The following is an 18,623-nucleotide window of genomic DNA, read 5'->3' on the forward strand; positions in this document are numbered from 1 at the left end:
CATTTTTATTCGTCGGCAATATGTCAAATTATAATTGCTCTGGGATCACATTTCAAACGTCTAATATCCATTCAGCGAATCACTTAAGTTTGACTATATAACCAACATTAGTATGAATACCCTCGATAAACCTGACAAGCAGCAAAATCCCACCTCTACACAGCAGAGATCCCCAGATTACATAAATCCTTCTACTCTAATAGTCTCTTACCCAGAACTGCTACATTTTTGAAATCTTTTCCGTCTTCCTGCTCCCCCAACTGTATTGGCATGCAGAAGTTCAAGTGTAATGTACATAGACATCCTGCTGCTCAACTCCCTACATAGTCTCCCTGTAAGCAGATAGTAACCCCTTACAGCAAAATGGCACTCTGCCTTGTTTGGGGTGACAATGCAATATATACATACATACATACATACATACATACATACATACATACATACATACATCTATATATATATATGTATATATATATATATGTATATATATATATATATTCGTGTTAGGAGGAATGGTTGGAATTGCTATTTGAATAATCGTTAGTTTTTGGGTATCGGAATCAGAAAAAATGTCACTATTTTCCGCCCGATGCCTGAAATAGTTCTTTTATTTATTTATTTATTTATTTTAAAACTTTATTTTACGTGCTAATATATTTGATCAAATGATAAATACTTCTTGATTCTAAATTACCAATGAAATAAAAATCTATACACAATTCTCCATAAGTGAATATGTTTAAGTTTGCGAAAATATATGCATATAATGCATAGTTTTTTTTTTAAAGGTAACATAAAAATTAAAAAAAAATATATGCATATAATGCATAGTTTTTTTTTAAAGGTAACATAAAAATTAAAAAAAAATATATGCATATAATGCATAGTTTTTTTTTAAAGGTAACATAAAAATTTAAAAAAAACTATGCATATAATGCATAGTTTTTTTTTTAAAGGTAACATAAAAATTAAAAAAAAATATATGCATATAATGCATAGTTTTTTTTTAAAGGTAACATAAAAATTAAAAAAAAATATATGCATATAATGCATAGTTTTTTTTTTAAAGGTAACATAAAAATTAAAAAAAACAAACTAAATGACAGCAACACTTCAGATAATTATTTCGGGTTTTTAAAATAATCGAAATCGGTAATTTTATCGGAATCGGAAATATAGAATAACATCCGTAATTGGATCTGAATCGGGAAAAATAATTGAAGTCCTTCCATCGCTAACACACACAAGCATATATATATATATATATATATATATATATATATATATTATGCGCATGTGAAGCTAATTAAAAAATTCCAAACGTATTTCAACAATAAAGCGTTATTTAATTGGTGTTATTGTTTAAGTTTGATCCATTTTGAACTGTCACATGACGATATGCACAAATACATTCGTTTCTATTATTTGCAGTATATTTTAAATATCATGTCGGCGTGATTCACATGAACAGTTCACATGAACAGTTCACATGACCAGTTCAGAACGAATATCATTGACATCAATGAATAAGATTTTATATCTGAAATTCTTTCCCTTTTACTCATTTCGTAAAATATTCATCCATATTTTAATCATATATAAATATTTTCCAACATCTATATCGACAGATTATTATTAATTAGTTCACGGCTGAGTATTTGTCCGTAAGAAATCGTGTCCTAACGTCCAGTTTTTGGTGTCTAAAGAAAGAGGAAGTCCAAATGGTGACAAAGGATGATACGGGGAAGTGCCAACGAGTGCCGGGTTGACGCCGGCGGCAGCTGCAGCAGCCGCGGTCGAATATTGAAACAAGAATGGGGTTATATTGTTCAACGCGTTTCCCGTGTGTCCGCCACTGGTGCCGATTTGTAGTCCAGGGTGTAGGGCTTGCGTTTGGCATGCCCTTAAAGCTAACATCCTGTCAATCGGCGAGCACATGGGCGAGGTTGGGGCAAACCTGAATCCTGCTGACGGATGATGCAAAGCGAAGGGTAGATTGGGGGACATAAAGGCTGAAGACAGGTCATACGGTGCTGGTCGGCCGGCAGCAGCAGCTAGATCTGCTGCAAATCGAGCAGAAAATTTTGGAGATTTGGGCAGGGTTAGGTCAATAACCTTAGGTGGGGGGCTGGGGATTTTATCAAAAATGTCTGATCTTTTCATCGCCGCCGTTTCTTGGGTATCTGAGCCTGAGCCAGACGGGGCTGCTAATGCATTTTCATCGTTTTCTTCTTCTTCTTCATTCTTTCTATTTTTCCTTTTATTTTTGTCGTTGCTGTTCATTGGGGTGTTCCCACGCCTATCCTCGTTGCATTCATTTTCTACAACTGCGCATTCTTGTTCCGATGGCCCATGTTCGCAGATAATCGATTTCTGTTCTGTAAGTATAGACTCAGAAGAACGACCTTCGCCAGGATCCTCGGCGGCTTGATTTTCCGACAGGCTGGTAGGAAGGTGATCCGTGTTTACGTCAAATTCATTGCGTTCCTGACACCCAGCACAGCCTGCATTCACCTTCTCTTTCTCGTTTAATGATACGTGGTTCGAATCCCGACTCATAATACTATCAATACTAAATTTTTTGAAGATTCTATTTTCTCGCGAGACGCTGGGGTCCCTACTGCAACTGTCAGATCCTGTATCATTTGAAGCCGGCGTACATGCAGATACACCTAAACTAAACGTGTGACGATTTTGTTCTGTGATAGGGTGCTTTATTTCACACTTGGCAAAATCCCGATTTTTGCATGAAGTGGTTGGAGACGACGCAGGCAATGAGGAATGTTCATTCAAAGACCTTGACAAAAGGTTCTGTTTGTTATTCTCGTGAGTACTGGATTCTCCAGACGGAGAACATCGCGAATTTGTGTTGTTTTCTACTGCAATCATTTCGTTATCTATATTGTCCTCTTGCGTGTCATCAAGGCGGAGGGCTACATGTTCTCCTTCGATTAACCTTTTCAGATGACTCTCTGAATCTTCACACGTTGTGTACGACGTACTGTGAGGTATTTGGTTCGTGTTAGCGCACTCAGAATCTTCTGTGACAGGTGAGAGCATAGCTCGAGCTAACGTGTGAGAATGGGCGTGATTAATTGGTGCGGTAAGTAACGATGAGGATGCTGTGGTGCTCACGTTCGAGGATGTAAACCAATCTTTTGATTCTTTTTTTATTTCTTTCTGTTTCTGCAATTCTTGTAGATCATTTCTACTGTGATTATTATCATCATTATCATTATTATTGTCAATACGATCATTACTGGTATTAATTATATCTTCGTTGGTACTGCTCCAGCGGAAGTAGTTGCTGGTCGGCCGATTTGAATTTTGAAGCCGCGCGAATGGAGACGACGAGCCGATTGACGTAGATGTCAACAACAGTGAAGAGGCGGATGGACGCGAGGTATCAGTGTCAGGAATGGGGATCGGTACGGAGACACAAGTTGAAGGCACAAAACACGACCCCGCGGAAGAGGATCTCATTAAAGACAGGGTCAACGCCATCTTTTTATTTTCCTGCTCAACATCAGCATCGAATCGATCTGAACCAGGGCCGAGTGGATTTGTCATTGTCAGTGGCCATTTATGACCGTTTCTCAATAGTGACATGGAAGATGGTGATAACGAGGGAGACGGAGAAGGGGATCTTGAAGAAGACGAAGAGGAAGGTGAATTAAGAAGGCCGCAAGCTTGTTCTAGTTTACTGGATGGATTTTCAGAAGCAGACAACAGGGAATGGCGGGAAGTCGTATGCTGAGCTGGATGCTTGATGCAACTTTTTACACGCCTTTTTCGTCGACGATAGTTGCCGTTCTCAAACATCTCTTCACAATTCAAGTCTAACGTCCAATAATTACCTTTTCCTGGTTTACCCTTTTCTCGGGGCACTTTCACAAAGCAATCGTTGAGACTTAAGTTATGGCGAATCGAGTTCTGCCAACCCTGTTTATTGTCGTGGTAATAAGGGAATCGCTCCATGATGAACTGGTAGATACCGTTCAGGGTGATCTTTCGCTCGGGAGCATTCTTAATTGCCATGGCGATGAGGGCAATATAAGAATACGGCGGTTTTTGGTGCTGCTCCCGTTTGTCAAGCTCGGAAAGGACGCTAAAAGAGTAACCCTGTCCGCCAAAATTCGATGTTGGATAGCACATGCTGGGTAGGTACGCTCGCTGGTTCTCAAGATACTGTCCGTAAAGGCTGGTAAGTGTTGAGCAAAGTGGGAGTGGTTCGCCGAAGAAACCGCCATTGGAGAGGGGCATCATTGGAAGAATCGGATGATTCCCCGATTGCACTGTAACGAAAGCAAACAGAATAGATTTTTATTAAAAACAATGAATATATAAAAAACAAACGGATAAATGTTTTGATATTAATAAACGCATTATCTTCAACTTACACATAGAATGTTAAAATACATTTTAGATAAGGATTGATAATTTGTGTTATTTAGACTAGTGTTCTTATCTTGAGTGTTATTTTGCCAAAGTTTCTGGCTCGTGACGTAATGGATAAAGTACTTGTTAAATTTAGTTGTAAGTGAAACTCTTCTGAAAATTGAAGATTAAATCATCAGTACGGCCGATACTAAGAATGCAACTGCGATCATGGCGGAACGAGTGCATGCTACCCCATGTAGTGAAGGATATTTGAGATTGGAACAAAAACTTTTAAAAAAATATCTTAGTTAAAAATAATTTTTTCTTCACTGACAGAAAAGATGAAGGGCAGGATCAGAACATATATTCTACGAATTGTACCACCTCTGCCATCTTTACTGGTTTTAAGAATACGGAATTTTTATTTGCATGAACCTCTCTATTATTTTCCTGGCTGCCTTCCACGCATTCTCCTTTCGGGGTCAATTTACTAAACTTACCTGCAGCTCACAAGTTTAAGTCGCTTAAAAAACAAAAAAAAAAACAAAAAAAACAAAACAATTGTTGTATTCAATCGAAAGGAATTTGATCACATCATTAAACACATTGAGTCTCAAGATTAATTGAAAATTATTTACAACAAAAAAATAATGTCCGGATGAAAGGCACAACTCAGTATTTCATGGAAACGAAATATATTGTAAAGAAAAAGTAATTATAACAAATAAAGAGAGTGGTTATACGCCACTGTGACTGACGACTGTGCATAACTTCTGTATAACGCTGAGAGAAATATGTTTTGGTCTTTAGATAGTAGGAGGTAGTGTTCATTGTTGTCCGTATGGTTGGTAGCATAACAATAATTAAATTTACATGGAATACAGTTGTTCCTTTCTTTACATTTAAATAATACTTATACTACAAGCAATGATTGTTGATACTTATTTTCGCTTACACACACACACACACACACACACACACACACACACACACACACACACACACACACACACACACACACATATATATATATACATATATATATATATAATTTTTTGGAGAGAATTAGACCCGGAGTCTAAAGAGCAGAGTTTATTTTAATGTACTAGTAAATGTATTAATATTATTAAAAGAACACAGTGCTTATTGTACTGTAGATATATAATAAGCTCAAAAAGGTGTAGATATCCTAGAGCCATATTAATATTGAGTAAAACGATTCATAATTTTGAATTAAAAATCAGTTTCAAAAGGAAAACAAACAAAATCCAATAGCTTGTACGATCGTTTCAGAAACGATGTTCATTTTATTTAAATTGACAATGAATATTGACAATTAATTGACAAAAGTTTTGTCTATGCCAGAAGATAGACTTACTCAAATTGAAACAGATTTCATATTGGAGATAAATAAGGAATATCTGCCTTACACACGACAAAAATGCTAGTTTCATTTTGGTGCTTAAATAAATTAGATAGTCCGTAGAAAAAATTATATGGTAAAATTCGGAACATGTAAATTTGTCAATTAGAAAAAAAACAGTCATCATACATATATAAATTTATAAATATATAAACAGTTTGGCACATGTACATGTTCTTGATTTTTCTAATTTGAAAAAAAATGCATTTATTCATGGTACTTTCTAAACAACGCATTTCCTTGTTTTAAAAGTCTTCTAGTTCGTCATATGGTTAACAAAACTCTGCTGTGTTGAACATGTGATTTTTCTTCTCCTGCGTCGGCAGTTATGCTTGTTTTGCCACCACGCGTGTTTCAAGTAGCTTACATCGGTCCCTCTTCAGCTTGCTGTCTCCCCACGCGTTTTTTTTCCTTTTTTTGTCTCAAGCTCGCCCCATGGCACACAGTTGTCAGATTATCTTTTTTTTGTTCGAAGTTCGAATTATATCTTGTGGACCAGGCGCGAACGCAGAACCCACAATTTTTATGAACCACCGTTCTGACAGATCAAACATACCCATTCCTGTGTCTTGATACATCTTCTATCATTATATGTAATCAGTTTTTTAAAAAATAGTCAACCATATAGGAGCCTATTCGTGACAACACTCCCCCCCACACAGACATTCAGCTTTATATATATATATATATATATATATATATATATATATATATATATATACACTAGTGAATTTATACATGTACACTCAGACATTCAGCTTTATATTATATATATATATATATATATATATATATATATATACTAGTGAATTTATACATGTACACTCTAGTGTGTGTGTGTGTGTGTGTGTGTGTGTGTGTCTGGGGTCTTTTGGCAAGAAGGAGCTCCACATGTAACAACTGTTAAATACACACACACACGCGCACACACACACACTAGAATGTACATGTATAAATTCACTAGTGTATATAAAGCTGAATGTGTGTGTGTGTGTGTGTGTGTGTATTTAACAGTTGTTACATGTGGAGCTCCTTCTTGCCAAAAGACCTCAGCACAAGCCACTAAAACGTTTTCGTGATAGCATCAAGGAGAGTCTGGTGAACTTTCATGTTACTGTTGAGAGTTTGGAGTCCCTAACGTATGATCGCAAGCAATGGAAGACACTGGTATATAGGGGCGCAGAACACTTTGAAGCAGCCAAGATAGACCGAGCGAAACCAAAGAGAGCATGTAGGAAACGCCAAACCTTGCCGCCCAAACATGGAGATCTTTGGATCTGTGAGGTGTGTGACCGGGCACTGTTGTCCAAAGCAGGTCCTGTTAATCACATGAAAGCGCAGGATGATACGGATCCCGTTGCAGTTTGTTTCATCCAAACCAATGGTCGTCTTCAGTGTCATGTATGCTTGAGGGTATGCAAATCGCTGGTAGGAATGAAAAGTCATCTTCGGACACATGGACTTTAAGTGACTGAGGGAGTGGCACTCGTCTGACAAGACGTGTGTGTGTGTGGGGGGGGGTTAATTATTATATATATTTTCAAAATTTGTGTTTTAATACTAGAAAAATCCAGAGAATTTCTATTAGGTCTATAAAATAGTGCTCAACAGTAAATAGGCATATTTATATTAATAGTTATTTATAAAGACATGGATAGGCTTTCCTACACTGCCATGCTTGTACTTATCTATATAAATGTACATATACATACACACACACATATACGCGCATAAAACTACACACACACACACACACACACACACGCACACACACATATATATATATATATATATATATATATATATATATATATATATAGAGAGAGAGAGAGAGAGAGAACTACTTCATTTAATCACATAAATTAATATACGAAGATATAATTTTATGCGTAAATTTTCAGTATTTACTTCAACAGTGCTCAATATATATGTATAGCTAGAATAAAACGCAGAATATTCTGTGTAGCTTAATTGCCATATATATATTTTCATAACTAACTATATATATATTTTCATAACTTACTATCTATCTATCTATCTATATATATATATATATATATATATATATATATATATATATATATATATATATATATATATATATAGAGAGAGAGAGAGAGAGAGAGAGAGAAAGAAAGAGACAGCAGTCTATGTTTGTTCAAGCGAGTCTCTTAAATGATCGAAATGTATTATTTTTAGTAAGCTATGTTTTATATGGAGGCTAACAGAAAACTAATCTATAAAAGGGAAAGATAATTTTACTTATTTGTATATTTATAAGAAAAGAAGGAGTTTTTTCAACGTCTGTACTGTTTATAATCTCCACCTCCCCATTACCGTTGCAAGTTGAAAGCGAAATATTTGCCACCTCTTTAAAACTCTCCTAAAAAATCTCTTAAATACGTAATATATGTCCTCAGGACCTTTTCTTAAAGATACTTTTTTGTATTTAACGAGCAATTAATTGCATTTTGTAAAAATATTAACATTTCTTGCGTAAAACACAGTGAAAAAAACCCGTTTGTTTACTCAGACAACTGCTTTGATGTCAGGCAGACCCATAAAACAATATTACTTTACCACTTGCTGAAACGTAAAGTGACAGAATTGTTTATGAAAATTGTGAATTTAAAAGAGCTGTATAAATATTGTCTTTCTTATCTTCCATACAAAATAAATGCCAATCGTTATTTAATATAATCTTTGAAAAAATATATTTATATTCTAGCTCAACATTAGACTTTACATATTGTTATTTTTATATAAATATTAAATTCATTGAAATCTATTTCAGGCTCAACTAAATAAAAGATTTGGATAACAATTCAAAATGACGTCAGTTATAATTTAGATTCAAACTAGCTGACAGCCCTCCGTTGCCCGGTCGTAGAATACGTTTAAATATGTTATTTTAATACATACAGATTGCGTATGTATTATCATAACCAGTCCTGTATTAATTGATATATATTTCGAGGAATAATTTGTCCGGTGGACTAAATCGCAAAAAATAAAACAATAAAAAATAGTAATGATAATGTCGTTCATCAAATTCCGTCTGTGTTTGTTTACAATATCACGTCAGCTGATAGTTTGGATTAATGATGAACACCCTGGAAAAGTCACTTCTGATTAATGTTAAGGTTTCACATATGCAAACGAAGAAATATTTTGCGGCGATTGCATGGTACCTGTTTTTTTATATCGTAAATTGGACTCATTAATAAGAATAAATTAAAATAAAATAAATCTGTATTTTTTAATGAATTCCAACGGATATTTAGTCCTTTGTATGCATAAGTCTAGTTGTCTTGATTCGGCTCAGTTCGGATTTTTGGAAAATGTTATTTTTGTTTATTAAGCGTCATCACTTGCAAAGGCCAAAAGTCACTCGAATATAAGAGTCAATGAGTGTCAGATGGACAGTTATACAACTTGGTAATGATGGTAAAAATTTGTAAGACTGATGATTTCACAGGATAGGCCAATAAAACGTTACATTGGACATTAAAGCGACTATGCCGTAGTCAGCTGGAAAATGGCCATGCGGTAGCTTGTTCCACAGACGAATTTTCATTTAGTTTAAGGCACAGAGAGGCAGAAAAGTTTAACTCAGAAATAAAATAAAGTCGATTTAGGAATTTACAGGCTCCTTAGAAGATTATAATTCTACTAGCAGGCCAGGCGGCATTGCCCGGTCGTAAAATACGCTTAAATATCATATTTTGATTAATGCAGATTTCGTATTTATTATTATATTATATTGGACCCAATATATAGTAATGATTTAAAAAGTAAAAAAATATATATATAACTTGCGCGCCACCACCGAGAATCAAAACCAAAACGTTAAGCTTACGATTTACTTTTTTCTTTGACTTTAATGCCTGAGCAATGAAGACATATTTGCTGAAAGGCTAAAAATTAAAGCGTGAACAAATAGCTATTACATGATGCATGCATATTTGTGATGCCGACTTCGACCATAATATGACAAATCCATTTTTTTAATTTTCACTCTTTTGCACCGATTTTCCCGGGTAAAACCCAAATATTAAGTTTCGTATGGGTTCGAATATCCTATATATTAAGTTTTCAAAAACTGGCAGAGGAGTTTTATTGGCAAAATTTTTAAAACAAATATATATACGCATGCATAAATATATATAGAAAGAGGTTTGTCTTTAATATGACCTTTTTACGCAAATATTACGCACGTATAAATCATGTAGAATATCTGAATAAATATAATTACACGTAATAGTTAACTAATGAGGAGAAAACCGAAAAAAATCTAAGAGGGAATTAATTAAAATGAATGTTTAAAAGAATATGCAAATTAGCTAGATCTTTTGCAGATGAATTCAACTCCACGAGTCATATATACAAAGTTGTATTTTCTTTTTGACTAAATGGAAAAATGGGGTTTTAATATGAATATCAATACACATACAACCCCCCCCCCCCCAAGAAAAAAAAACAAGCAAATTTATAGGCATAACGAGAAAAAGTTTTATGGTTAAAATTTTATGACAATTGGTAAAAAAAGAACCTATATTTTCAAACCCATAAAATATGCCCAAATTTGCCTACATTTGTATATATATATATATATATATATATATATATATATATATATATATATATAGTGTCCTATAAGTAGCTTCAGTTTTGCTGCTTCGGTTGTCTCCCCTGTGGCCTTGTTAGACCACTAATATATATGATACTATTGAAGTTAAAGTTTTCCAACTTTGTATTGAAATAAAAGAATATTGATAATGCTAAGTTCATTTAGATAGCTCAATAGTGCAATGCTAGAGCTATAAATTCTTTTATAATATATTGTCTTACTTAGAACAGATACTCATTAAAAAAGGATTCAGTTGTATTTATTAAACATACGTACAATTGTTTTGGATTTTTTTTACTCATATTTTTATATATAGTTCTTTGCATGTTTTTATATATAGTTCTTTTCATATTTTTATATATAGTTCTTTGCATATTTTTATATATAGTTCTTTGCATATTTTTATATATAGTTCTTTGCATATTTTTATATGTAGTTCTTTCCATATGTTCATATATAGTTCTTTGCATATTTTTATATATAGTTCTTTGCATATTTTCATATATAGTTCTTTGCATATTTTCATATATAGTTCTTTGCATATTTATATATAGTTCTTTGCATATTTTCATATATAGTTCTTTGCATATTTTCATATATAGTTCTTTGCATATTTTTATATATAGTTCTTTGCATATTTTTATATATAGTTCTTTGCTTATTTTTATATGTAGTTCTTTGAATATTTTCATATATAGTTCTTTGCATATTTTTATATATAGTTCTTTGCATGTTTTTATATATAGTTCTTTTCATATTTTCATATATATTTCTTTGCATATTCTTATATATAGTTCTTTGTATATTTTTATGTATAGTTCTTTGTATGTTTTTATATATAGTTCTTTGAATATTTTTATATATAGTTCTTTGCATATTTTTATATATAGTTCTTTGTGTGTTTTATATATAGTTCTTTACATATTTTTATATATAGTTCTTTGCATATTTTTACATATAGTTCTTTGCATATTTTTATATATAGTTCTTTGTGGGTTTTTATATATAGTTCTTTGCATATTTTTATATATATTTCTTTGTATGTTTTTATATCTAGTTTTTTTTTGCATATTTTTATATATAGTTCTCTGTATGTTTTTATATATAGTTCATTGCAGATTTTTTATATATAGTTCTTTGCATATTTTTATATATAGTTCTTTGTATGTTTTTATATATAGTTCTTTGCATATTTTTATATATAGTTCTTTGCATATTTTTATATATAGTTCTTTGTATGTTTTTATATATAGTTCTTTGCATATTTTTATATATAGTTCTTTGTATGTTTTATACATAGTTCTTTGCATATTTTTATATATAGTTCTTTGTATGTTTTTATATATAGTTCATTGCATATTTTTATACATAGTTCTTTGCATATTTTTATATATAGTTCTTTGCATATTTTCATATATAGTTCTTTGCATATTTTTATATATAGTTCTTTGCATATTTTTATATGTAATTCTTTACATATTTTTATATATAGTTCTTTGCATATTTTTATATATTGTTCTTTGCATATTTTTATATATTGTTCTTTGTATGTTTTTATATATAGTTCTTTGCATATTTTCATATATAGTTCTTTGCATGTTTTGTTAAATTCTTTTCATCATATATGACTGTATTAATAATTTTCTGATGAATATTAACATGAGTGTTTCACGAAATATACACACAAATACATATATATATATACACACACACGCACATATATATAACATATATGGTTATATATATCAATATATATATATATATATATATATATATATATGTTATATATAGTTATACATATATAGATTCACATACGAACCAAGCGCTGATAATAAAATTTCGTTTTTAGACGTTCTCAATGATTCTAGTCGCGATGAATTTATCAACTTCGTTTTTCAAAAACTTACATCCGTTAATTTCTGCATTTAAAAGTAAATGTCCGTTCCGTTATAAAACTCATATAATGAAAAAACAATCTTATACATCTTGCGAAAGTAATTTTCTCAAACAAAAATAATATGTTTTAACGAATTAAAAACTATAAAACAGGTTTTAGTCAATAACCAATTCCCAAACTCTCTTGTAGATAAACGAATAAAACTATCAGCAACTTGAAGCAAACTAATAATATCCAACAAAAAAATTATCAACTCATATATATATTACCGTAACCAGCTACACAAAAACTCCAGAACTGATGAAAGCATTCTAAAAAAATATAATCCATCAATACGTAGTTCCCAATTATAACAAAAAATAAAATTCATTATCTGTTATGAAAAAAAAACTGCTGACGACTAGCCTCGTAATCAAAAACAACATTTCGCAGACAACTTGTTAGAAAAATAAAACAATGCAGTTTACAAATTTAACTGTCCATTAGGAGAGTGTATCTCTAATACTACTAACTACATAAGCTATACTACAAACACGTTGTCGCAAAGACTAACTCTCCTCCTCTCCGACTCTAGTTCAATATCGCATCATTTGAGAAGACCTGGCTGCCATCATTCGGAATTCCGATGAATCATGGTTGAGAATACTAAGGTCTTGCAAAGCGAAAATAATATTAAAGGATTAAAAATAATATTAATAGATTAAAAATAATTGAAGCATGATATATTAAAACAAAGAAACCTCAGATAAATTGTGTTAATTACGAGTACAGTTGAAATATTCTAAAATGCTTAGGGTAGTAAATTAAAAATTTTAAATATGTATATAAAAAAACAATTGTCTTAACTCGTAATTAGCCACCACGTGAAAGTGACACACACACACACACACACACACACACACACACACACATATATATATATATATATATATATATATATATATATATATATATATATATATATATATATATAAAACTAAAAACATAATTTTTATAACGCAATATGTCTGAGGATGATGGAAGTCGTCCGATTGGAAGCGCGTGTTAAAGAAACTTATGGATCCAACCTAAACAATATTGAGACAAAACGCATAAAAAAAAAAAAAAAAAAAAATCGGAGATTGAAGAAAGTAAATTCCGTGCTTTTTAATAGCATTTGTGTGTGTGTCTCTCTCTCTCTCTCTATATATATATATATATATATATATATATATATAATTTGCACACCTTCGAAACGAATTTCGGGAAATATCTTAAAGGAAATTGCTTTTAAACGATATGCCTTAACGAATCTTTACAACGGATGCCTTAACGAATCTTGCTTTCCTGACTGCTGGAAAACTGCTTCTGTGGTACCAGTTTTCAAGAATTCTGGCGAGAACTGACCCATTAAATTATCGCCCCATTAGTCTCCTCCTATAAAACTATATCATAAAACTATTTGAAACCATAATTAATCATACTCTAGACCATCACCTTACAGCTGCTAAACTTCTGGTCAACTATCAATTTAGGCAAACCCGTTTCACAGCAGACATCCTAACTGTAATCTCTGAACGTATATATTTAACTGGACAAAGCAAGGGTTGGTAGAGCGGTAGCCCTAGATAAAGGCTTTTGACAGAGTATGGCACGATGGTCTTCTAAGGAAAATCGGATCATATGGTATCACTGGAAGAACACATAATGTAATTAAGTCCTTTTTAAGTAGGAGAAAAATCCAGGTTGTCCTCGACGGTCGCACAGCTGAACAATATGATATAAATGCGGGAGTATCTCAGGAGTCTATCACGGGACCTTTATTATCCCTGATATTCATAAATGACCCTGATGAAATTGTTTCTTAGATGTGTATATTTGCTGATGACACCACTCTCTATAGCAGGCACGTGCGGAAAACAAAAGAGCACATATCTATGGAAATGGCAGAAACACTAGATGAAGACCTCCAATCTGTAGTGAAATGGGGACAAAGATGGATGATCTCATTCAATGTTGCCAGGACTAAGCTTGTTTCCTTCAATAATTAAAAGAAACCTTCTCTATCATCAATAGCAATGGCCAAAAACACATTATCTGAAAGTATTTCCTTCAAACTCCTTGGCTTAACGTTCGCAGGGAACATGAACTGGAATAGATATATAGAGAGCATTGCCAAGGCTGCTGCGAAGAAGCTGGGATCTCTCTACCGTGCTAGAAAGCTACTCACACCAGAAAGTATCCTATACCTCAATAAGGTCACCATTCGCCCCTGTATGGAGTACTGTTGTCACATTTGGGCTGGTGCATCTGTTATTTGCATCCAACTCCTGGATAGGGTTCAAAAGTGGGTCGTCAACCTGATAGGTCCTGAACTGTCTACTAGGCTTCAGTCTCTGTCCCATCGACGAGCTGTTGCCAGTTCTACAAGTACTTTAATGCTGATTGCTCTGACGAATTACAAGCACGTGTACCCCCTCGACGTAAATACTCCCGATAAACCCGGCAAGTAGCTAAATCCCACCCCTTCACATTAGAGATCCCTAGGTGTAAGAAAGCCTTTTGCTCCAATAGTTTATTCTCCAGAACTGCTAGACTTTGGAACTCTCTTCCGGGATTCTACTTGTCCAACTGTACTGACATGTAGAAGTTTAAGTGTAATATGAAAAGACATCTTGCTACTTCATAATATCCCTGCAACTTATGTCCCCGATAGTAGCCCCCTACTTCAAAGTGGCACTGTGCCTTGTTTGAGGTGAAAAATGAAAAAAAGGAATTTGTTTCGTTAATTTTCTCTCTAATCTAATATGTTTACTCCGGTAGCCCTCTCGGTATATATATATATATATATATATATATATATATATATATATATATATATATATATATATATTGAATTTTTCCGGTTGAATTTTCAATTTTCTACAACAATCTCGTATGTCTTTTACTATTATAGCTTGTATTAATTTAGAAAAATCATATCGAGATATTTCATTAAAGTAATGTTTTATTTGATTACTGAAATAAATAAATATCTTGAGGTAACAAAATACCCAGCAGTTCATGTAAAAACAAAAATACCGAACAATTTTTGGTAATAAAATCAATAATATCTCTACGAGAATAACACCACTGAACATTTTTTGATAATATCATGAAGAATAATTTTATGATATAATATTGAATCTATTATATTATAAAACTCAAATCGTCTTGCTTTATGATGAGCCTGAGTAGTTACATAAAACAAAGACATAGAATCTTGCTTTTTAACCGACAATTTTTTCGCGTTTAAAGTATGCAAGTAAAAAGGAAACAATCATTTTTTATTTTTTTACATCGGCATTTTACGAATTATTTTTGTATTTTACATTAATATCTTTTATATATTCTATAATTGTCAGTTTATAAACGACAAAATTACTCAAATCAGCTTGCCCAGCCGTTGAAACCGTGTTAATAAAAAGAAAATACTTAACTGTCAACACATAATAACATCTAACTTTTGTATAAATAGATTTAAAAAATGGTTTTCGTGACAAATAAAAAAAATCGGCCAAGATTCGTAATCGTGTGGCAAAATACCCGATATCACATAAAAGGAACCAATTTCCCCTAGCAAACGATATGAAAACAATAATATCAATATTTTAGAAGTTAACAATTTTAAATAAGCAGATTTTAAAAAAATAAAGAAAGCTTTAAAAAATAAACGCATGTGTTTATTTAAAACAAGATATACAGGATTTTCTTTAAATTTGAAACAATATAAAATAATGTTTTTTTAATTTTCACCTTTTTATTTTTAATTTTAGACAATATAAATGGAAGGTTTTATGATTTTATAGAATATAAGCGTTTCTATTTATTTTAAACAATATAAACAGATTTTTTTAAAAACAAATATCGTTCACGATTAATTTGACTATATGGTTTCAACGTATCAAATCTTTAAAATGATTATTTCGATCTTATTTTCATTGCAAGTTAGAATCGTTTTCAAACAACAAAAAATTAAACAAAAACAAATGTAAAAAGAAAAACAAAAAAAACTACTTGATCAATTTACATATATTTAAAAATATTTGGTATTTTTTACGACCCAACGTAGTTTAATCCTAAAAGAAATCAAAATTTACTTTTTATGGCTAATATGCTTCAACGACTTTTAAAGATAATATAAAAAATGAATTTTTAATAAAAGAATAAAAAAATTAACATTTTAGAGTCGGTGATCACTCTCCTCATCCACTTCTTCGTCATGTAGCGGTAAACGATACATGTAATCGCTAGCAGTTTTTCAAGGTTGGTGGCAGGGGGAGGGGAAAAAAGGAGAAGGGTGATGGGGGTCATAAGTTTCAAACATTTTAAAAATATATCGCAACACATTAAAACGTGCATGTAGGGGGATGTTTTAAAAAGATTTTTAAAAAAATATCTGACCATTAAGTATGACTACATTAATTACACTGGGCTGCATCAAAAATACAACATCCATGACAATATCCTCTTCTAGACCAATTTTTCGTGCTGATCACGATGGTAGTAGTCATTTTGCTCGTAAGGTTCTAGTTTATGTGTTACAGCGTCATATACTGCGTCGTATATTAATATACCTTTTTTGTTGCAGATCAATTAAAGAATGGCACGGACTTGCAAAAACCACCCCAACTCATTTTGCTACATCTGCGGAAATTACACACTTTCAAGACAGAAGCGCAAAATCACTTCTACAGTGAAACAACTCTATCGTGCCTACTTTGGCATCGAACTTGGACATCAGGATAAACCATGGGCGCCACACATTGCTTGTGTGAAGTGTTTCGCTGGTTTATGCCACTGGAATAAAGGAAACCGAAAATCAATGCCATTTGGAATACCAGTGATTTGGCGGGCACCTACGAATCACCATGATGACTGCTATTTTTGTATGGTGAAACCACTGGGAAGGAATGGTATAAGTTTGGAATGCATTAAATACCCAAACATTCCGTCAGTTACGCAACCAGTACCACATAGTGATGTTGTTCCTGTGCCAAGACCTCCTGAGATTCTAGAACGTACCAGTGCAAGTGACTCTACATGTGATGACAGTGAAAATCAGGATGTTTATGAAGATATCAGTGGGACCTCTGAGAAAAACCCTCAGTTATTTGATCAGAGTGAGCTAGATGACCTTGTCGAGATCTTGGTCTGTCAAAAGAATCTGCACAGTTGTTAGGTTCAAGGTTAAAAGAGAAAAATCTTTTGGCACGTAATACACACTTTGCACAGTATCGGCATCGAGAGCAGGAATTCGTGCAGTACTTTACCAAGTCCGATGACATGGTATATTGCCACGATGTTTCAGGTCTTGTAGAACACATGGGTAAAGAATACCATCGTGAAGAATGGAGGCTCTTTATAGATTCCTCCACCAGAAGTCTAAAAGCTGTGCTACTTTTTAATGGTAAAAACGTAGCATCATTGCCCATTGCTCATTCTGTTACCCTGAAAGAAACCTATGATACCATATCACTTCTTCTTAACAACATACAATATCAAGATCACAACTGGCTTCTCTGTGGTGACCTAAAAGTTCTGACCATTTTGTTAGGAATGCAGGGGGGCTACACAAAATACCCATGCTTTTTGTGCTTGTGGGACAGCCGTGCAGATTCCGTACATTACCGACAAAGGGAATGGCCACAACGGATGGAATTTGTTCCTGGCCGCCATAACGTCAAAACACTACCACTTGTACCACCAGAGAAGGTGCTTCTGCCTCCCCTTCACATAAAGCTGGGGTTGATGAAAAATTTTGTGAAATCACTTGCGAAAGATGGAGAAGGGTTTAAATACCTTTCCAATAAATTCCCTCTTGTCAGTGATGCTAAAGTACAAGCTGGCATATTTGTTGGACCACAGATTCGTGAACTTATGTCTGATACCGGATTTAATGAAGCACTGACACCTCGTGAAAGAAGAGCTTGGGAATGTTTTAAGTTAGTTGTGACAGGGTTTTTAGGAAACAGACAATCTGATGACTACAAGGAACGAGTTGAGAATATGCTTCAAGCATACGAGACTGCTGGCACACGCATGAGCATCAAAATACGTTTCCTGCACAGTCACCTTGACTACTTTCCTGCTAATTTGGGTGAATACAGTGAGGAACAGGGAGAGAGGTTCCATCAGGATATATCCGATATGGAGCGCCGCTATCAAGGCAATTGGAGTGTGACCATGATGGCTGATTTCTGCTGGTCTCTTCAAAGAAGCTGGACAACATCTCCTGCAAGGCCATCACACAAGAGAATGTCGCGAAAGCGTGC

General features: G+C 33.2%; 1 protein-coding gene across 1 annotated transcript in view; it reads right to left on the reverse strand.

The window, feature by feature from the left end:
* Positions 1-1,516: 1,516 nt before the first annotated feature.
* Positions 1,517-18,623, reverse strand: part of LOC145278302 (uncharacterized) — a 142,220-nt gene continuing 125,113 nt past the window's right edge. Inside the window, exon 2 of the mRNA XM_080130595.1 lies at positions 1,517-4,295. Coding sequence (XP_079986721.1) covers positions 1,645-4,266 — 2,622 coding nt within the window. The 5' untranslated portion in view covers positions 4,267-4,295 and the 3' untranslated portion in view covers positions 1,517-1,644. The remainder of the gene's footprint in view (positions 4,296-18,623) is intronic.

This window comes from Euprymna scolopes, chromosome 6 (assembly GCF_053919585.1).
Source record: "Euprymna scolopes isolate OS-2025 chromosome 6, ASM5391958v1, whole genome shotgun sequence".
Classification (NCBI taxonomy): domain Eukaryota; kingdom Metazoa; phylum Mollusca; class Cephalopoda; order Sepiida; family Sepiolidae; genus Euprymna; species Euprymna scolopes.